The 23,313-nt window shown below is 40.6% G+C and overlaps 1 protein-coding gene across 1 annotated transcript; it reads right to left on the reverse strand.

Moving 5' to 3' along the window:
• Window positions 1-1,331: 1,331 nt before the first annotated feature.
• On the reverse strand, window positions 1,332-3,827 carry LOC147606792 (uncharacterized). Its single transcript, XM_086791453.1, has one exon. The coding sequence runs from the start codon at window positions 2,906-2,908 to the stop codon at window positions 1,442-1,444; it is 1,467 nt and encodes a 488-aa protein (XP_086647579.1). The 5' UTR covers window positions 2,909-3,827; the 3' UTR covers window positions 1,332-1,441.
• Between the last annotated feature and the right edge of the window lie 19,486 nt (window positions 3,828-23,313).

Here is a 23,313-nt window from a genome sequence, read left to right on the forward strand (position 1 = left end):
GTATTAGCAGTGTGTTACAAGTGTCATCCACACTAAAGTTTCATATAGTCTATCAATGTAATCCATGTATGCCAAACAATGTGAAACAAATTTACAAGATATAGAGGTCAATTTTGCTATGTCGGTGGCATGTATTATAATACAAGACATTACCATAATGGCTTCCAGAGATGTCATGGACACACTCGTTTTTAGTAGCACGTGTTGTTCCCAATCTTACTCATCACTATTAGTGCAACTTGAGCTCCTAACTCATGCCACTTGGTTGTGAACCCTTTTGCCATCCACTAACTCTATGCTAACAGTGAAACTGTTGGATTTGTGGATGTGGCTAACATGAATATGTTTTTGCTCTCCTTCCAACTACCATGTAGCTAAATATGCATTACTTTTAATTCCCACTGCACTAACAAAAGCATGCAAGAGGCTAGTCATGAGGGTTTTTACTATCCCCAGTGTCTATGTAAAGACCAAGATGAGAAACGAGAGTTATACAGAGGCACATTAACTGTTTTGCTTTTTGAACCATTGATAACTAGTATACGATGCACAATTGAAGCATTGACAAAAAGAATTCAGCAATAAAGAAAGTGCACAAGGATATTAACCCTAAACCTTGAAATTACACAAGGGTTAAAGAACATGCACAATGGTTGACTTTTCAAGTGTTGCAACCAGCAACCAGTAGGCAATGGTGGACACACCACCTTCCAAGGGCACATGAACATGGTGTAGCTACAGAAAACAAAACCACTAACAAATCCACCTTGCAAGGCAACCAAATCTCTCCACAAAACAATCACCAAGAATAAATACCAAACCTATCCACTAAACGATCACCAAGAATAAATACCTTAGGTATTAGGCACATTGGCATGCACTAAACTTCACCCCATGACACCAGTCCCTAGCATCAGACCTTAGATACAGTTGGGCTTCATGGCATCAGCAAGTAACTAAAACATTGATGTGCCATGATGGGGATTTCGCAAATAGAAAATCGAAAAATATGCAAATTCTATTAGTCTTGACAACACATGAATCGTGCTGATGATCAAGACTCAACCTTTCTCCTTTCAAGCTTGACACCACAATGATGCATCAGACATTATTAATGATGCAACAAGTATAAAAGGCATGCAAACATGACAACATCTGACAAAACAGCATTTGATATTTTTTGAGGATGTATTGAATAGGAAATATATTTTAAAGCATTCAAAATTTTGGAAACACATCCCAAAGCAACTGCACTCCCAAGAAACGAAGACTTGGGTGTGAAGAAGGCTACCTTCACAGAGCAGACACCACAATACAAGCATTCAAATGACAAGTTAAATATACCTATGATATAAGAATCATAATAAAACACAAATCCACATGGAGTTCTACATGTCAGAGTCACTTCAGTAGCCACAAGGGTTTGTAAGTGCTTGTATAATTACAGAAGTAAAACCTCACTCTTTCCTAGCTGAGGGGGCAGAAACACTCTCACTTCTCTCTCCTCTGAGAAATGAGAATGCTTGGGGACCATGATCTCCAGACCTGCACTCGCCTCCACATAGAACGCCTTCAATTCAGCATTTTCAGGTATCCGCGTTGCTAGAGGGATCTCACGAATATACTCACCTTGAGGACAATGCTCTGGGTTCTGATCTGTGAGCTTGAATGTCCTGTCACCCCTAGTAACTACTGGAACTCGTGCTGTGCTGATACCGTGAATTTTAATGACACCATGTGTTGCCCTGTTCAGCCACGAAACCCTCAACCTTGTCATGTCTGTAAATGGCAAACTGACCATTATGAGGTAGCCCTTCTCATCCTCATATATGCTCTTTGCCCCCGTAACAGGACCAGATGCATCCAGTATGACTCCAAAAGAATCTGAAAGCCATAGCGGCTGGTCACCTTGCTGGATTTCTTCACCCAATATCTCACCTGAATGGCTTCCGTTAGGAGCACAGCATTCTTCATCATTATTACCACGAGTCACTTCAGGTTTGCGTTTCCTCTTCTGCAACGATGAGCTGCTGAAGCTATTCCCTCCTAATTGGCCAATCAGCTTGCACGAAAGGTCCAAAGTAGAGCCACCAAACTCGCCTTCACCAGATTTAGGGGATTGTTGCTTTTTAACTGAGGATCCATTGGAGCACTTGCTCAATGAGCACACATCAGACCGGTCAAAATCCAAATCCGTGCATGGCAGAGTCCGCCAAGCTGAGAAGTCCCCTGCCTCTGCTGGCAGTGTGAAGTTCAAATCTCTACCAGTAAGCTCTACCCATCTCTTTTTAGCCTCCTCACTCTGAAGAGACAAGTTGGGGTTTCTAACAACCTCAATGCCATGGACACATTGGGGATTTGACAGCCCTCTGTACTGCTTTCTCTGCATCCTGTGAGATCGAGTGAACCCTTTCTCAACACTGAAGGGGAACTGAGGCTCTCCAAATCTAGCATGCCCATTCATGTAACTCCGCAGTTGCATTTTGCCGAGAGCATTCTCGGGCCTGTCACGAAAGATCCACATGTACATGTTCTCCATATCATGCTGCACCATGAACTGGTCAAGCCTGAGCCCCAACTTGTCTGTGCGAATGGGCCTGAAATAGTGTTGGAAAAAGAACCATGCTCCCCAGATGCAGTCTCCTCTCCTGACTAATCTCTTGCCCTTGGAAGGCGTGATGGAGCGTGGGTCTTGGATCTGAGTGCCAAGGCTCACATCCAAGATATCAGGAGACTTGGATGAAGAAGGCCAGGATGAAGGGGTGCCCATGTCTACAGAAAGTGGCAGGTTAATGTCAGGAGGGCGGCTTACAGCTGCTTGCCGGATGAGATCAGGTTCGTTGGTGTCCATGGACAGCAAGATAGAAGGACTTTCCATGGACAGCAAGGTGAGCAGGGCTTCGGTCATTGTAATGCCTTTTCTCACATGATTTTGAAAGAGCCACTAGTCCCTTTTCTGATGCTAAAAGGAACCCTGATTTCCTTCTAATTTGAAGACCTTAATTCAGCTTCTCCAATTCGTCAAAGACTCTTCTGATACCAAGGAAAAAACCTAAGATTGCCCCCACTTAAATGATCTTCTGATCCCAGTAAGTCCTGATGCTTTTTCTAATATCCCCTTTCTGATGCCAAAAAGCCCCCTCTAACAGATCTCAAGTCGAAAACCCTAAAGGCCCCTCTCACATGATCTTCTGAATCCAGGAAAGCTGATTCCTCATCTCACATCACCCTAATGCCCCGATCTGATGTATTGCCAAGAAAATGCGTGAAAGAAATGAAGCTAAATGAGAAAAATCAAGATACCTGGCCATGGTGGCATCATTTCCGTGCTCCCTTCATCTTGAAGAAGGCATTGAGGCGGCGGAGGGGGGCGGAGAAGGTAGCAGAGGGGACGAGGGAGGAGGGCAGGCGGCAGACCTTGATGGAGAGCATGGGGGCGAGCCTCCTGTTGCTGCAGTTAGGGGGGTGTTGGTGACGGGGATCCGGAGGAAACATTAGCAGGCTTGTTAAGTGAATTCTGCTTATCAAAGACTGTCTGCTGCAGCAAGGTAAGAGAAGAAATGAAGAGATTGCGTGTGGATATGGGGGTGCATTGTACGCTGCTGTGTGAAGGGGAGAGAGAGAGAGTGTGTGTGTGCGTGAGAGGTAATGCAAAAGAGAGAGAGAGAGAGAGAGAGAGAGTGTGTAGGGCACCTAGACCATTTTGTTTGACCTTGAGGGTGTGTACACATTTTAAATGACAAACGAGAAGCATATGGAATGGTTATTACAAAATCAAAAGGATATTATGTTTACATCGGTGGGGTTCTCTAGCTCTTTGTGTTTGTGCTATCGTCTCTTTTTGGGTTTACCTCTATGGTTGTAACTGGGTTTTGAACTTGGGTCTATACTTCTGTACAGTTACCTATTGATTTTGTACCAAAAAGGATATTATGTTTTTCTTTTTTCTTTTTTGGGATCTTTGTGCTCATGTGCATGTATGCTTTTCATGCCGCCGTCAATAGCCAGCAGGTTTTGAACCCAGCACCTCATGCATGGGACTTCAACACCTTACCTCTAGGCTATGTCTCCATTGGCAAGATATTATGTTTTTCTACTACCATGAGCCTCATGCTTTTCTTATCATTTATTAAACAACCAAGCTTTTTTGCAATTTCAGAGCAATCCATCTACTCTAGTCTCTTCACAATGGATTGCCTCACCACAACCAATGGCACTAAACACAACTCCCTACAATGTTCATTGCCCCACCACTCATAACACTTTTCGTAACATAACGATCTTGTCAATTGTGAGTGCATTGATGCAAAGTTGGAATGGACTTTGAAGAAAAGGAAAAGCACTAACAATTGTCATGGCAACCATATGCTGTCAGAAACAAAGCACAATCCACCAAATAACGGAGGACTGTCACTCAACGGTATTTTGAAGAGGATTAAAAATATTTGAGGAATTAGATAACAACTCAAAATATCTTTTAAGGTTTTAGGACTCCGTATTATAGCAAAAAACTGTAGGGTGATCTTCTTCTTTAGGCATGTATCATTTTCATGTATGTGTCGGTCTTAAACGCTCTCTCAACTACCATGCATTGTCAGTCTTAAATGCTCTCTCAACTACCATTGTGTGGGCTCTTATTGTTGCATACCTTGTGGTATTGTCGTCTGCTTGCTAGGCTTGCCCTAAGTTGTAATGGCTCCCTCTATGCACTAAGATGTAATGTCTCCCTAAGAGTCTGGTTGACATGATGGTAATCTTTTGCTTCCTATGACTTTTGAAAGGTATGACTTTGGGCAAGACTTGTGTGCGTGTCCTCCAATACAATGCAAAGGGCAAGGCGATCATTTTGGACAAGGGGTTTCTAGTTTTGAACAACCATATCCAACACACAAAAACACATACACCACATAACCTAGAGAAAGCAATTATGGTGTTGTTGAGAAGAATGCAAGGGAGAGGATGAGCTTGAGCTCCTTGTAAGCAAACACACACACACAAGAGTAGATAAGCACACAAGAGAGATGGGTGTCAGAATTTTCTTCCATACCTCTTCTCTTCTCTACAATCATAACATAAATAGAAAAGAGTACATACTATAAGGGAAAGTACTCTCCTACTATAACATACAAAGGTCGGTCCATAGTGTGACCCTAACTACATGAGCTAGCACTCACGATGCCATAACTTTAGTACAGCAAAGTGGTTGTGTCACACACCACTAGTGGCATATCGCCCATAATCTCACCAACCTAGCTAGTGGCATAAGTGCGGAAGCTATCACCCATGTGGTTTATCAATGTCCATATAGCACTAGTTGAGCTCGTTGATATCCCAACAGTTGTACTAGATAGGAAGTTAGTGAAAGCAATTGTGCTGTTGTCCATAGCACTAGTTGAGCTCGTCGATATCTCAACAGTTGTACTAGTTAGGAAGCTAGAGAAAGCAATTGTGGTGTTGTGCATAAAAATACATTCGAAGAGAGTTTTGGGAGTGGACTTGGAGTGAACTGTGATTGCTAATGGTAGTCACCCAAGCCACATTTCAGACTAGACAACCTTTTTAGTTGGCTTGGACATGGCATCATGAGGGTGGCCAAAGGGTGGGGTGGTGTTGGGCATCTATAGTCTTTCGTGCACCTCTTTCTCATGTGGGAGTTGTGGGAGTGGACTAGGAGTGAACTATGATTGCTAGTGGTAGTCATCCAAACCACATTCCTGACTAGACAAGATTTTTAGTTAGCTTGGTAAGGGAATCATGAGATTGGCCCAAGGGTGGGGTGGTGTTGGGCATCTATAGTCTTTCATGCACCTCTTTCTCATGACATTATAAAATATTTTACATTTTTCTAGCTTTTGTGTACTTCATCCTGGCCAAATATTATTGGCTCTAGCTGCATGCTAGGGATTGTTAGTCTTGCCTGTGAAATGTGCCATTAGTTGATCTATAGAAATGTAACAAGTCGTTATTCAAGAGAGGCAATGAAACACCCTCAGTTAGATCCTCTTACCGTGTATATCCTTTGCCCAAGATTGATACCCACGATTGAATGCCCTAAGAAGCACGTCCAAACCACTGCAAACACGCACATCCAACAACACATGAACAAAGGAACATAAAAGGGTTCAGCTAACACTCACCACCAATTCATAGGCTCCAAACCACACACACTATGCACACTATGACCCCTGACCTAGAGGTCAAGGCAACCCTGGAAATCTCGCACCCTCAAGGCATGTGCATCCCATACCATGCACCTCTCACGATTGTTCATAGGTGTGACCAGCCAACGGGGCAACACAAACTGGGTTCCTTGGGAGACCCCCCTCCCAAGTCCCAAGGCAAAGATTCCACATGAGAACTCCACATAAAAGAACGACAAACCCAGCTATATAGCCCTATGACATGTTCATATTGCAACATCAGAACCATGTTAATACTAGCCATGTTATATCCAAGCTTGAGACATAACATTCTCCCCCTACTATGACATGTTCGCACTACAACATAAGAACCATGTTCATACTACAACATAAGATCCATGTTAATACTAGCCATGTTATATCCAACGTGAGACATGACATTCTCCCCCTACTAAATGAGAGGAAGACTGGGTGACAAAATCTGGATATTGGTGTTGGAGCGAAGCAACATTCTCCCAAGTGTTGTCTTCATTTGTAGAATCCATCCATCTATCAACCATTCAAGAATAATTATATTCCTAAGGGTACGATTCCTATGATCCACAATAGCCACTCGCTCATGAGGAACATAGATAGAGAAATCCTTAAGTTGTGAGTTCCTGATCAGAAACCAAGTTATCTCCTACACTCATAACACCTCTTTCAATCTGTTAACATGTAAGGCAAGATGTGCACATACTGCATTGAAGAGACATAACCTATAAATAAGGTCTAGCAAATCTTGGAGACAACTTATAGACTTTTCCAATCTATATTACTTGAGAATCTTTTGGAATTCTCAAAGTAAAGCCATTGACCTTCTTAGTTGATCACTTTTGGTTAGCATAAAATAGTGCTCCTCTGTGCTCTGTCTCTTACAAACTTTTTATGCTCTTTCTTGCAAATTAGAACATCTCTTGATGTTGTTTCTAGTAGTCAACCACAACACCTATTCAAACTTTCTCTACTCCAAACATCCACGTGGCTCAATTAATGGCCATAAATTTACATAAAAGGACTTAATTTTGTAATAGAATGCTTAACACTATTGTCATAGGCGAACTTTACTAATGGACAACAGTATATTCTCCATAGTCTAATGTTTTATCTCCCCATTAGACTCGAGATGGTCAAATAATAGCTTAGTGTTCGATTTTTTTGAACACCTCATGCTAGAAAAGCCTAGTGAACGGTTTTGCATAGGTCGAGGGGTTCGATTTTTAGGAGATATTCACCCCCATAGCAAGATTGACTTACTATTTGCATAGTACTAGCCTTGCCACTCATGGGAAGTGGCCAGTATTGTAAATGGATGTGAAGTTAGTATTTCTAAATGGCCATCTCAAATAAGAGGTTTATGTGGCATAGCCACCTAGGTTTGCACTATCCAATTCAAAAAACAATATTATATGGGCTGAAATAGGCCCCTTAGTCATGGTACTAGTAGATAGATGCTTACTTTAAAAGTGTTGGTCTTTCTAAAAGCCCATCAGATGTGAATTTATATATTTTCTCTAAGTAGGGCAGGTAAAGTTCATTATCCTATATGTGGATAACCTCATCATGATAGGGAACCATGACCTCATCTCATGACAGGGAACCATGAAGAGAAGATCTGACATACACAAGAGATGTTGATTCTAGAGTTATAAATGATAGACCTTGGGAGGAGGTTTATCTAGTGCCGCCACCTAGGGTTGAGATACCCAGTTTAGAAAACAAACTTGTACAAGCTGAAATAGTCCCCTTGGGCATGGTACTAGTAGTAGAGCAAATAGATGCTTTCTTTATAAGTGTTGGTCTTTCTAAAAGCCCATTAGATGTAAATTTGTATATTTTCTCAGAGGCGGGTTAGGTACAAGTTCATCATCCTCATCATGATAGGGAACCATAAAAATAAGATCTAACATACAAAGGAAATGTTGAGTTCAGAGTTTAAAATGATGGACCTTAGGTTTATGCATTTCTATTTGGGGATTGAGGTCTAGCAAGAGTCAGGTGGAATCTTCATTTCTCAGTAAAAGTATGCAAGAGAAATTTTGAAGGCATTTGGCATGGCTGAGTGCTAGACTTATGGAGGTTGAAGCAAAGCTTTCTATAGAAGATGCTTCTCCACTTATGGATATGAAGTAGTATAGGAAGTTAGTGGGGAGTTTAATCTTTCTATATATTACATAGCTTGACATTAGTTTTACAATTGGTCTCCTTTAGCAGGTTCTCAAATCAACCTCGAGTGAACCATTGGAAGGAAGTGTGGAAGGTGAAAGGGTATATATAGTCCAAAGGGACCCCTCCTATCTTCAACTCCCTCAAGCCTGGTTTTTATGGAAGATTGGAGTGTTGGTTAGGCAGAGTGGGGACCTGCCTTAGCATGCCAGAGCCTCCACATGCTTGTTCACGAACAAAAAAAGCATGCTAGGCACATATATTTTGCCAGCCATCTATGTCGTTCATGGTGTGGTATCATGACACATCATGGGTGGCAACTCTATCTTGGTTTTCAAGATGGTATCAGAGCCACGATTCATGGTCCTATGATGCCACTTCCCTCCTTACTCAATTGGAAGGGGGGTGTTAGAGGTGCAAACCTTGCATGGATAGTGGGGATTACAAGATGGGAAAAGGGATGCCAAGTAATCCCACATGCAAGGTAGGGTGGAAGGTGAAAGGTTATATATAGTCCAAAGGGACCCCTCCTATTTTCAATTCCCCCAACCTTATCTTTTATGGAAGATTGTGGAGAGTTGGTTAGGTAGAGTCAGGACTTACTTTGGCATGCTAGAGCCTCTACAAGCCCATGCATATATGTGTGCCTCCAGGAGTGCTATCGGCCCCCTTGTTTTGCTGGAAGGGGTACACTGGGGGCACATATGTTGGCCAGCCATCTATGTCATTTGTGGTGTGGTATCATGACACACCATGGGCAACATGGCAACTCTTGGTTTCTAAGATGGTATCAAAGCCATGATTCATGGTCCTCGGCCACTTCCCCCTACTTAGCTGGAGGGAGTGTTGAAGGTGAAAATCTCTCATGGGTAGTGGGGGCTACAAAATGGGAAAAGGGATGCCAAGTTATCTCACATGCAAAGGCATTATGGAAGGTGAAAGATTATATATAGTCTAAAGATACCCCTTCTATCTTCCGCTTTCCTTTCATGGAAGACTAGAGGGCTAATTAGGTAGAGTGGGCACCTACCTTATCATACCAGACCCTCCACAGGCCTGCAGATATGTGTATGCCTCTAGGAGTGCGCACCCCCTTGTGGACGGGGTAACTATTTATGTCATTCATGTGTAGTATCATCGGGCCCACCATGGGTGACATAGTAACTCGGTTTCCATGATGGTATTCCCGCTTCATGATCCTAGGCCACTTCCCTCCCTGTTTGGTTGTAGGGGGGTGTTGGAGGTGCAAATATCGCATGGGTAATGGGGTCACAAAAACATGGGAAAAGGGATGCCAAGTAATTCCAAGAAACCAAGAGTTGTTATGTCGCCCATGGTGTGTTATGATACCACACCACGAATGACATAGATGACTAGCCAACATATGTGCCTAACGTACCCCTTCCAACCACGAGGGCTGCTAGCATCCCTAGAGGTACACACACCTGCATGGCCCTACAAAGGCTCTAGTGTGCTAAGGCAACATGTCCCCCCTCTACCTAACAAACCCTTTAGTCTTCCACAAAAGATAAGCTTGCGGGAGTTGAAGATACTTTGGACTAAATAAAATATTTTATCTTCCACACTATCTTTGCATCTGGGATTAATTCGGCATCCCTTTTTCAAAATTGCAATCTTTTATGTGAGATTTAAACCTCCAACATCCCCTCCTCCAATCGAGAAAGGAGGAAAGCGGCATGGGACCATGAATCGGGGCTCCAATACCATCTTGGAAACGAAGAGTTGCCATAATGTCCATGGTGTGCCATGATACCGCACCATAAATGACATATATGGCTAGCCAACATAAGTCCCTAGTGTGCCCCTTTTGCGAGACAGCCACTAGCACCCTTAGAGTTACACTCATCTACATGGGCCTATGGAGGATCTTTCATGCTAAGATAGGCATTCCCCTTCCTGCTGTGGTGGGCGAGGGCTGCTAGCATCCTTGGTGGAGCAACACTCATCTACATGGTATTGTGGAGGATCTGGCATGCTAAGGTAGGTCCCCACTCTACCTAATTAGCCCTCCAATCTTCCTCAAAAGACAAGCCTGGGGGAGTTGAAGATAGGAGGACTATATATATACCCTTTTATCTTCCACACTACCTTTGCATGTGGGATTACTTGGCATCCCTTTTCCTATCTTGAAATCCCCACCACCCATGTAATATTTGCACCTCCACTAGGGTTCTCACTATGGACCAACCATTTTTTATAGTAGGAGAGTACCCATGTGATATTTACACCTTCAATAGGGTTCACACTATGGACCAACCATTTTTGTATGTTATAGTAGAAGAGTGCTTTATCTTATAGTACATGCTCTTATCTTTATGTTATGGTTTTAGAAAAGGAGGGTACTTTATTGTATAGTATGTGCTCTTATCTTTATGTTATGGTTATAGAGACAAAGATTACTTTATCTTATAGTATGCACTCTTATATTTATGTTATGGTTATAGAGAAAGAGAGTACTTTACCTTATAGTATGCACTCTTATATTTATGTTATGGTTATAGAGAAAGAGAGTACTTTACCTTATAGTATGTACTCTCATCTTTATGTTATGATTGTAGAGAAGAGAAGAGAATAGAAGAAAATTTAGCCATCTATTTTGTGTGCTTATCCAGTCTTGTGTGTGTGTGTGTTTGCCTACAAGGAGCTCAAGCTCACCCTTGTATGTGTGTGTATGTGTGTTTGCCTACAAGGAGCTCAAGCTCACACTCTTTCTTGCATTTTTCTCATAGTATCAATGCATTAGTTTGCATGAAGAGATCAAAAGGCAAGTAAAGAAAGGGGATACACGGGTAAGGGTAACTCCATCTCTTTCCTTTTGATTTGGGAATAAATCACTCTAGGTAGTTAGGAAAGATCAGTAGGTAGGTATAATATCAAGGTGCATTATCACAGCTTGAGCTGCCCTTCACAAGTGAAGCAAAGGGGCATTGTAATGTGTGGAAATAGTTTATAGAACCTGCATGATTTCAAAATTTGGATTTGAGGCCATTTTAGGCCTTGTTTTGGCTCTACAAGTTTTTCACGGGGCACTCTGTGAAAGTGGTGATTTTGATTGTGTGTGTATGCCCAATTTTTTATTCGGTGCATAGTTGCACATAAATTTGATTATAAGACAGTCTATGCAGAGAAGTTGAGATTTGCAGGTTGCTGGTAAGTGTGCATTTATGTGACTCGTTCACAAAAACATAACAAGTTTAAAATATCACAAGAGGTGAGTAGGTTGGTGATTGTAGGTTTACTATAGTTTTTAACAAGCATTGTTCAGTAAGTTGTGTAGGTAATCATGTCTAACAGTCTATCCCAGATTATGAGCAAGAAGTTGGATAAGAACAACTTAAAAGCATGGAAGTTCAAGATAATAAACTTCCTCGTGTGAAAAGGATAGTGGGATATTTCAAGTGACAAGGAGTCAGAGCTTCGAGAAGAAAATTTCACTCCTCAACTTTAAGTCGTGACATGAGAGAGCTAACAAAGTGATGCATTAGCTATCTGTCAATGTGTTTGATGCTATGATCGGACATATACATAGGATGTAACGACACCTAAGGATGTACAGGATACCTTGTTTAAGCTGTATAGCATTAGCACCAAGGTAAAAAAAGTTATAATTAAAGCAAGAGTTGCATAATTTGTAGAGTGTTAAGAATGCAAGCTCAATGAATGATGGTTGTTGATAGGTAGTGGTGGGATGACAAGCACACCGCCATGAGCATAGTCATGTTGCATAATTTGTAGAGTGTTAAGAATGCAAGCTCAATGAATGATGGTTGTTGATAGGTAGCGGTGGGATGACAAGCACACCGCCATGAGCATAGTCATGTGGCATTAATAGATGTCAGTTGTGTTTAGTAGATGTGCATGCACGTAGAAGCAATAAATGGTCACCACATGGCCAAAGTGTGAATGCACGAGTAGGTGTGAAGCCACATGTGAATGTGGGCTTGTAGGTGAAGTGTGCTTAAAGCAAAAATAGGATCTAGAAGATAGAGAAAAACATTTTTAATTAGGGAGTTGATTAGTAGACATCATTGCACCAAATGAAGTGAAGAAAAGCATTATCCCATGCCCTATTATGTTCCAAACATAATTGTCAAGTGATTTGAGTTGATTAAGTGTGTTAATTGAGCTAATAAAGTGATAAATATTTAGCTATGAAACTACCATGGAAGCTGCAAAATAGAGTTTGAACTTGGTATCAGAGTGGAGGTTTCAGAGTTCCATTCAACTTAAGGTTTGGTATAGGTACCGTTCATTACCTAACCCATAATTTATATAGTTCATATGTGGTATGTGTGAAGCTAGGCAAGAACTCTAAAAAAGCAATAGCAAGTTGGTGGCATATTTTCCAACAAGAGGCTCTATAAATTAAAGAATTTGATTGATGTAGATCTCAAATTGATGCCAAGGCTCTTAGCCACATGTTTAGTAATGTATTAAGATAAATCTTGAGTAAGAAATCCATTGGATTTGCACTCAAATTTAGGAGGAATCAAGCTAAAAAGAAGCTATAGTTTTACATTAAAACATAGCATTATAGTTTTATGTTACACTTTTGAGGTGGTAATTTAAAGGCCTTACTCAAGGTCTTTTCAAGATTCCTCTTGTATAAGGTTCATCCTTTGAATAGGCTATGGATGTGAAGATATCTCAGTAAAAGGTTGAAGCATGTGTGATTGGTACAAAAAATAGGTTGTAGGAATCTCTTGACCATTTCATGTATGTGATGAATGGTGTCAATGTATGTGATGTATGCTTAATGTGTGAGAGCTTGGTGATTTGCTGACATCACAAGAGAGTTACATAGTTCTTTTCAAGATCCCTCTTATATGAGGTTCAGCCTTTGAATAGGCTAAGTGGATGTGAAGATAGCTCAGTGAAAGTTTGAAGCATGTGTGAGTGATACTTACTCAAAGTTGGAACAGAAAATAGGTTGTAGGTAGCTCTTGACCATTCCATGTATGTGATGAATGGTATCAATGTCTATGATATATGCTTAATGTATGTGATCTTGGTGATTTGTTAACATCACAAGAGTGTTACAGAGGTTAATAAGTCTTGGGATTGGTGTTGCATGCATATTGTCTAGAATCTTAAAGGTTGGCTCCTAGGACTTGCTGTTGCATATTGTCTACGTGTCCTGAAAGTATTGCATACACCAAGTTTGGATCCACATAGGCTAGTGAGCTCATCCTTGCTTGAGAAGTACATTTTGGAGATACATGGCAGGCTCACCCTCTCTTTGTAATAGACCACATATTATAGAATAGGGTGTTGGAACCCTATCCCATGTTGGAACCCACTCTTGGGAATATACCACATGTGTTGGAACCCACCACTGATAGGGCAAGTAAGTAAGATGTTGTTCTTGAAGTGAAAGATACCACATAGTTCCCCACTAAAAGTGACCAATGTTCTTGTATCTTCGTAAACTACTTCACAACAGAAGTAGTATTCCACAATATCATACCCCCAATATTCCTAGAGGAAGGACTCCTACATTATGGACAGGTTTGCCCAAAGTGAATGTATGGTTGCCTATGTGTTGGCATTGGATTTGTGAATGCCATTGGTGGTTTGTGGAGGTTATTTGAATCTTGAAAGAGTGTTTTGGCCCTAATTTACAGAGGTTATTTAGTTTTGGAAACTCACTTAAAGTGAGCTCAAGAAGGTAGTCTCGTGTTTACATATTGCAAGCACTTTATGCAGGTGTTATGCAATCATGGGAGACTATAACTTGTCTCAAATTACTTGTGAAAATCTTGATAAAAACAATTTTCAAGCTTGGAAGTTTTGAATGAAAATCACTTATGGGAAAAGGAATGTGGGATTCGATCATAGACAATGACAATGAGTTGGGTGAGAAGGCACTCGCAATGGAACATAAGGCATGGGAAGAGGGAGCACATAATGTGCTTCATTGGATCTATCACTGAGCATTAGTGCCATATAATTTTGTATACATATAGGATGCAAATAACGCAAAGGTTGTATGGGATACTCTTGTGGTTCTCTATGAGACAAACACAAGCGAAGAAGATGAAGTTAAAGCATGAATTGCATGGGCTTAAAAAGAACTCTATGTCCATTAATGATTGCATGGGCTTAAAAAGAAATCTATGTCCATTAATGTGATTGTGTGCTAAAGATAAAAATGCTACAAATGCTTTGGGTACTATAATTTCTCCAATAGTCTAGATGATGATGGCTTAGTTCCAGCTACATTAGCAAGTCTTGGGAAAGAGTACAAGTCTTTGATTCCTCAATTAGTGTTCGAGAGAATTATCTAGATTTTGTTGAATTGGTGGCTCTTCTTATGAGTGATGAGGAGATGAAGTTGAAAGGACCTAGTCATGCAAGCATAGGTGAACATGCCTTCACTGAGGTAGAGGAAGCAAGGGGAGAGGCTCTTCTCATAACTAGAGATAAAGGCCAATGGTAATAACTCCAACAACAACAATCTACATGAGGTGGGAGAGGCGGTAGTGTTCATAGTTACTCTAGAGGTAGGAGTACCTCTAGAGAAAGAGGTTCTTAGCACAACCAGCTAAGAAATCAAGATTCTAAATAGTTTTACTATGGAAATAAGGGCCACATGCAAAAGGATTTGTTAGAATAAGCAAGAGGATGCCAAGAATGGAAAAGTGCGAGGTAATTGTGCATCAACAAGAAAATATAGGCTAAAGGCTAAGGTTCACATTACTATGGTTACTTAGTGGTACCATGGTCATGTAGGTCAACCCAAGCATTGATGGCACCTCTCTTGGGTAGAGGGCACACTTTATGGACTATAAGACTAATGTGAGTCACTTGAAAGTGTTTAGTTGTGTGGCTTATGTACATGTTCTAGTTGTGAAGAGCTCAAAGCTTAAACCTAAAGCTATGGAATGTGTGTTGGTTGGCTACATTTGTTGAAAGAAAGGTTTATAGATGCTATAACCCAATCAAAAAGAAGTTTGGATGTAGTATTTGATGAACTGAGGGGTTGGTATGCACCCAAGAATGATGATGCATGGGCTGATTTGGATGTGAATGTGGCTGGTCATAGAGACACATAAAGTACAGGTACTTTATCAAGACCACATGATTCAAATGGTGGGATCAACTTCTACTTCACCACATGGACAAGTAGACTTCAGCAATCTAGCCCATATATGATGCCTAGGCATGATTGTTAATGCGATAAAAATACCCTTAAGTTCTCATGATGTAACAAGATCAAGTGTCAATATTGGTGACATCTTTAGTGGGTTCGATGAAGATTTGGATGAAGAGTTTGGGATGCATTTGGTGTTACAGAAGGTGTAAGGAAGACAAGGTCTAATGACCACTCCAAGGAGTGATCAAATGGGTGTAAGGAGATCATTGAGATTCAGGTGTCCAATTTCAAAAACTCACTTATGATGGTATGAGTGCTATGCACTATGCATATATGATGTAAGTTATACAACAAGTTGACCTCTGTGTCTGGAAGAAGCTATGAAACATGTGTCCAATTTTAAAGACTCACTTATGATGGTATGAGTGCTATGAACTATGCATATATACATATATGATGTAGGTTATATAGAAAGTTGAGCCTATGCATCTAGAAGAGGCTATGGATAATCAAAACATAAGCATTGGGTAGGAAGACCAAGGATGGATATATAAATGCACTAGATAAAAATGGCACTTGGGATTTGGTTCTATTGCTTGAGGGAAAGAAATCTATTGGTTACAAATGGGTATACAAAAATAAATCATAACTCAGATGTGTCAGTGAGCAGAAGGCAAGTCTAGTTGCCAAAGGATTTGCTCAAACATATGGGATAGATCATGAGGAGACATTGCCAAAATGGCAATAGTTAGATTATGAGAAGACATTTAGCCATGTTGTTGCCAAAGATGGCAACAATTAGATGCATGGTTGCATTGGCAACATCTAACATCTGTAGAGGATGGACTCTACATCAAATGGATGTCAAGAATGTGTTCTTGAATGGTAATTTGTAGGAAGAAGTATACGTGATGCAACCACTTGGTTATAAGTGCCCAAGACACCCAGGTTATGTTTGCAAGTTAAAGAAATATTTATATGGTTTGAAACATGCTCCTTGAGCATGGACTAATAAGATCAACTGGTATTTGGTTACTATGGGGTTTTCCATTGCCAATGCAGATCACTCACTTTATGTGAGAAAGAAAGACTATGGGATCAACCGTGATTTTGCTATGCATTATGCATATATGACGTCTTTGGTGATGTCATATATGTGGATGACTTGATAGTCACAAAAGACATTAAGGACGAAATTGCTCATATGAAGCACATGTTGATGAGAAAATTTGAGACGAAAGATTTTGGAGAACTAAGGTATTTCCTTGGCATTGAGGTGTTAAAAATAAAAGCAGGTGTATGGCTTATCGAGTAGTAGTATGGCTTGGATATGTTATCCAAGTATGGGATGACAAATTGCAAACCTATTGTGACATTCTTGGAGAAAAATGTGAAGCTCAAAGTTCATGTGGGGGAGCTTCTTGAGGATCCTAACATGTATAGATGACTTCTTGATTTATATGACCATTATGAGACCCATCAACCTTAGTTATGGGACTCATGAGTTAGTTTATGTAGGTACCATGGAATTCTCTCACTTGGATGCCATGAGGAGGATTATGAGATTAGTTCATTGATGAGTTCTACTAGTGGCTAGGTATTTAGCTTTGGGAGTTTAGCTATTTCATGGAGTTCAAAGAAGCAACCCTCTTGTTACTCTTTTTAGCCATTAGGAGAAATATGGACTCTCCATTTTGCCCCTTTAGGAGTGAATAAAAAAACAATGTTTATGTTTTGTCTTGATGTGAGTAATAATCATAAGTTTAAGGTTTGTTTGTGTTTATTTTCCAAGAGCAAGGGTGTGAGCAACAAGGTTGTGAAAATCAAAGTAATATCTAATATTTCTTATTGTTTTAATCTTTATTTGTTGCTTACAATCTTTATTTCTTACTGCTATAGATATTTAGTAATCATAAAGGCTAACTTTATTAACTTGGTGTTTTTTAATTGTAGATGTCTTTTCGAGAATGAAGAATATCAATAATATAGCTATCTTGATCTGAAGTGACATCTCTTGTGGACTAAGTCCTAGGAGTAATGATCATTTATATTTAATTTCATTGGTTTAGGGTTTTTTATTTATTTTTTCATAATGTGTTACTACTTATTTTCATAGAAGAAAGGTTGAGAGCAACAAGGTTGTGTTAATATCAAAGCAGTGGGGTTATAGAAGATGATATATCTTGTTGTTTATAATCTTTATTTGTTGCTTACAATCTTTATTTCTTACTGCTCTATAACACATATATTTATTAATCATATAATCTAGCTTTGTTAACTTGGTGTTTTTTTGTTATTATAAATGTCTTCAAGAAGAAGGAAAGTCAGTAATATTCACACAATGGAGGTGTTTAATCAGAGAGATGATGGAGGTCACTGGAAGTATGATCAGTACCATAAGTTAGATTGGATTTTAATGCGACCAAGTACTCATGGGAGTTTCAAGATCAAGATCAAAGATGTAACAGATTGTTATGGCTTGCCCAAACCCTCGTCAAAACACATCCAACAAGAAGATTACCTGGCGAACCGCAACTATTATAGGGATCTTTCTGATGGCCAAGTTTGTAACCCTTGAGGTCTCCAGCTCCACCACTCTCCCATTGTGCAATTGACGGTGGCTCTTGCTAATCTCTCTCTAATGCATTCTAGTAAGTGTGTGTGAGCGAAGTGAGGTGAGAGGAAGGGTGAGTGCACGTAGTGCAAATGCAGTGGTGTAACAATGCACGCAGGAGGCTACGTTGAAATTGCTACTCAAGGAGTGGTGGAGCTTGGAGACCTCAAGGGTTACGAGCTCGGTCATCAAAAAGATCCCTACACGACAGTTGCGGTTCACCAAGTAATCTTCTTGTTGGATGTGTTTTGACGAGGATTTGGGTGAGCCATAACATTTTTGGTGCCGCTGCCAGGGAGCCATCCCTTGGCTTTGTCCATTGCATTTTTGGTGCCGCTGCTAGGGAGCCATCCCTTAGCTTTGTCCATTGCATTTCTCTAATCTACGCATTATCCATTGCCCATTGTCTTTAGTAATGTTTTACCATTAAAAAGATGTGGTTTTGATGGTCATTTGTGTGTGATTTGGTGAGGAATAGTTCTCTTTTTTTGTTTTGTAAAGAATGCCTTTTTGCTTAAGTTTTAGCTTAAATCGTTGTTTTTGTTATTGTTAATTTGGTATTTAATGTTTCTAGGTCTTGCACATAGAGTATATTAGGCTTTTTTTGCTTCCATTGCATTAAAAAATGTAGTAGATTGCATTTTTTGCTCTCTTTTTTAGTTTAACAGAGTGAAAATCGTTAATTTTTGCTTAATTTTCATGTTTTTTATTAGATTTGCTTGCGTAAGTGTGTTAGCAACCAATTAGGGTAGCTTAATATATCAAAAAAATTCTCAAAAACATTTAAAAATCTTGGAATTGACTAATCTTCACTAATGGACTGGTTTTTCTTATTTAGGAGAGATTAATCCATTCTAAGAGTTAAAAAATTCATAAATACGTTGTTTGGAGTCCATTTCGATCATATAAGAGGTCGAAATTAGTGTTCTTAAATGTTTTGAGAGCATCTAGATGCATCAAAACACCTAATTGCATCAATTTCTTCATTAATTGAAGGAATTCACTCTCTTCTGCTTAATTTTGCATAAGAGAAGAGACTAAAATTAAAAGTTTAATTAATCTCTAATTATAGATTAATTACACATTAGTTTAAACACATCCAATAAGAAGATTACCTGGCGAACCACAACTATCATGGGGATCTTTTTGATGGCCGAGATTATAACCCTTGAGGTCTCCAAGGTCCACCACTCCTTGAGTAACAATTCCGGCATAGCCTCCCGCGTGCGTTGTCACACCACCACGTTGCACTACATGCACTCATCCCTCCTCTCACCTTACTTCACTCACACACACTCACTAGCATGCATTAGACAGAGATAAGCAAGAGGATTAGCAAGAGCCACCCTTAATTGCACAATGGGAAGAGTTCTTTGTATTATGAGAGATTTTCACTTATATACATGTTAATACCATTTTGATTAACACCATGATCCTCAATTGAGGATATTAATAAGTGTTATGTAAAGGCATCCATGGAAGAAGGGCTGAGATACACTGGGTTTGGGGAAGGTGACAAACCACACTCTCCAACTAAGTTTAGTGGGATCATTAATATAGCCCGGGGATTTTTTGGTCTCCAAACCAGTCACGATGAAGAAGGACAATCTGCGGGCATGGGTCCGTCAACTAGCGCTGGACTCGGTCCAAGACAAGAAGGGCCATTCCAAACGTTGAATTCTAGGCTGTCAAATACTGGCACCCCTCGAATTAGACAAGATATGGAAAGTGCAGTTAGGACGGGTCAAATATTCTTTCCCACCACCAAGGAAATGGAATTAGACTTCCAACGAAGTGAGGTGGAACGACAACTCCGAGAATCGAGCTTAAGAAAACAAGAGCTTGATACTCGTAGGACAAGAGCTAAGATAAAGGAGACGGATAATGTTAACTATCTCCAATCATGAGGAAAGGAATCTAAAACAGGTAGAGGCGATGGGGATATTCCGAACCTGGAACCCATCAATGAGGAATCCAGAATGGAGGAAGGGATTACAATCAAAGAAGAAGAGGGTAACATAGCCAACTTGGCTGTAGAAGTTGAGGACTGGCTCTATACCAAGAAGGACATAGAGCTAATGATCAATCACCCTACAATCTTACAAGATATGGAGCTCTTAATTACACAAAGACGCACAGAGGCTACTATTGGGAAATCCCACCAGGATACCACAATCGGACAAGTCCACCAACCTGAGATACCAAGAAGAGCCAATATGGGTAGGGGATGAGGTCTAGGAAGGGGGGAGCAATTCCCCAAAGACTTAGAAACGATCCAGCCATGGACCTTAATGGAGCCACAAGGATGGACTTGTTGAATATTATAGCTGAGATGGGCAGGGGGGATGGTCAGGGAGTTGGGTTCTACTCTAGACCCTCGACCTTCCCAGATGAAACCCCATATCATCTCAAAACTTGTCTAAAAATTCTATGGGGATGGAGATCCTATCCAGCATGTAGAGATTTTTGAATCTACATGTGAAACCTGCAGACTAGTCAGTGATGTGACCATGATACATGCTTTTTCGCTAACCTTAGAAGGAAAAGCTCATCAGTGATTCAGAACCTAATAACGCGAACTTCAACCAGAAGCAGACAAAAAAAAAGAGATCGTCGATCTTTCCCGCCAATAGCTGAGATGTTCAGCTGACTTCCAGGCCTTGATAGAAGGGCGGCTACCTTCGAAGCTACAAAAGCAAAAGGTCCGGGGCGCAGGACGAATAATGAATGAGTGTAAGCCTCGTTGCCCAACAATCGACGGTGCTGACCGCACTGAGGGACTCGTTATCGTACCCTTTTGCCTGAGGACAAGGTTAACTTCACCATGTTAAAAAATATTTTTATGCCCAGCTTTGCATGTAGTGGTGGACAGGTGGAGCCCTGTGGCCCAACTACATAACATCAAACAGAAGGAAGATGAGTCTATGAGAGACTATGTTTCTCGCTTGAAACACTTGAATTCAAGATGCAAAATTTGGGAAAGATTGACAGATGATCAATTGTTGCCTTGTTTTCAGGAGAGGGGGTAGAGACCATAAAATGCATGATTACTTGGTACTAGCCGGGCAGAAGTCAAGGAGGTTGATATTGTGGAATCAGGGGAAGAAGCAAGGCCCGTATAGGGATAGGATTTTGAGTCCTTCCAAAGGATTTTGAGTCCTTCACTTTGTTTATTTCTCAAAAGAGGAGGGATAGGATCTCCGGATATGCCAAAAAGGATATAAGATCGAACGAAGCAACTATGAAATTTTTATTGATGGGTGGAGCAAGTTCATCCTTTCTAGTAAAAACAATGCGTATTAATTAAATTAATTAGTTTTTGGTTAAACAACAATAGACACGCCTTGTGGGATTCGAACCTATGACATTGGGTTTTGGAGACCCATGTTCTACCAGATTGAACTAAGAGCGCTCTTTCCCAGTTGGAGCAATTTTTTATCTTCGTTGATCAGAAATAGGGATGATAGGATTTGAACCTGTGACATTTTGTTGATCCTTGAGTTTGCCTATTCTTATCGACATGCCACCCGTACCACCCAAAAATGGGGTATTCGAAAGTTTTCTATCAATGGAATAGGTTGGTAATAATCGATTCGGAAGTGAATGAAAAATATAAATGATTATTAGAAATTCTAGTATATGGATGCCCAGGGTATACCATCGAATGATTCTATTTCCATTAGGAGGCAGCATCGGAAGTAGCAAACTTGCAAAAATTGGAAAGAGAACGATTATCGTTAGCCGAGATAATTTTTGATAGAAAGGACTGTGTAAACTAAATATCCCGACTCATACTCGAGGCTTCATGATCTGTGATACTAGGACACAGTCTCAAAAAATGGCATATCCACCACTGATGATAGCAAGGTCAAGTTGATCTTGGAACTCTACCACTGCCCACCAACTACAAAGGTGTGCAAAGGTCTATGGGTCATGTGGGTTATTATTGACACTTCATCATATTTTATGCAGAGATAGCCAGACCCTTGTATAAACTGCTCACTGTCTTTGAATGGACCAAGGAGTGTCAAGAGGCTTATGATCATCTGAAGCAAGCCTTGTGGCAAGCGCACCCATTTTGCGACCCCCCAATTGGGATCTTATATTCCACGTACACATCGATGCGTCAAATTTTGCAATTGGTTGCGTGCTAGCCCAACCTGGTGAATTCAAGTTAGACTATCCAGTTTGCTCTGCTAGTCGTCGATTAAATGATGCAGAGGTGAACTACACCACTACTGAAAGAGAAGGATTGGCCATGGTCTATGCAGTCAAGAAATACCGACATTATCTCTTGACTAACAAATTCATATTTTTTGTGGACCATCAAGCTTTGCTATATCTAGTGAATAAACCTTGCACCACAAGAAGAATCACACATTGGCTACTATTGTTGTTGGAATTTGACTTTACTGTAATGGTAAGGAAGGGAAAACAACATGTGTTGGCCGACCACCTGTCCAGAGTTCCAAATGGAGAACCAACCAACTGGTGTCGACGATGACCTCCCTGATGCTTGTCTATTCAAATTGGATATGGTACTGGAGTGGAGCGAAGAGATTTTAGAGTATTTGGCTTATGGCTTCCCAACGTACCCTTAAATAAGGATAAGATGCGAAGGCTTATCAAGCTTGCAGCACCATATCAATTGATTGTCAGAGAGTTGTATAGACTGGGCAAAGACAATGTGCTCAGACGATGCATAAGGGAGGATGAATTCGTGACCATACTAGAAGAGTCTCATTCTAGGATAGCAGATGGGCATTTTGCCGAAGAAATAACAACCCGGAAGGTGCTCTAAGCTAGACTTTGGTGGCCCACGTTATTCGAGGACGCCAATGAGTTCGTCAAAAGATGTGAGGAATGCCAACATTTTGCGATCCCACAAAAAAGAGACAAGATGCCACTAACCCCCATCATTGTCAGGCAACCCTTTGAGAAATGGGGAATAGATTTTGTGGGGCCTAGAAGTCCAGCGGCTCATCCATCACAAGCCCGCTACATAATCGTACCCACTGATTATTTCACAAAGTGGGAAGAGGCTAGAACTTCAAAGAAAGCAGATGCACGAATAACTGCGAAATTTGTATATGAGAAAATCATATCACTATTCGGATGCCCATTGGAATTGGTGAGTGACCGTGGCTCACATTCAATTAATGAGGTGATTAATCAATTGCTTGTAGGATTCTTGGTAATTTATCGTAAATCGTCACCATACTACCCTCAAGCAAATG

Source organism: Cibotium barometz, chromosome 56, assembly GCF_041138505.1.
Source record: "Cibotium barometz isolate CiBa-2024 chromosome 56, ASM4113850v1, whole genome shotgun sequence".
Classification (NCBI taxonomy): domain Eukaryota; kingdom Viridiplantae; phylum Streptophyta; class Polypodiopsida; order Cyatheales; family Cibotiaceae; genus Cibotium; species Cibotium barometz.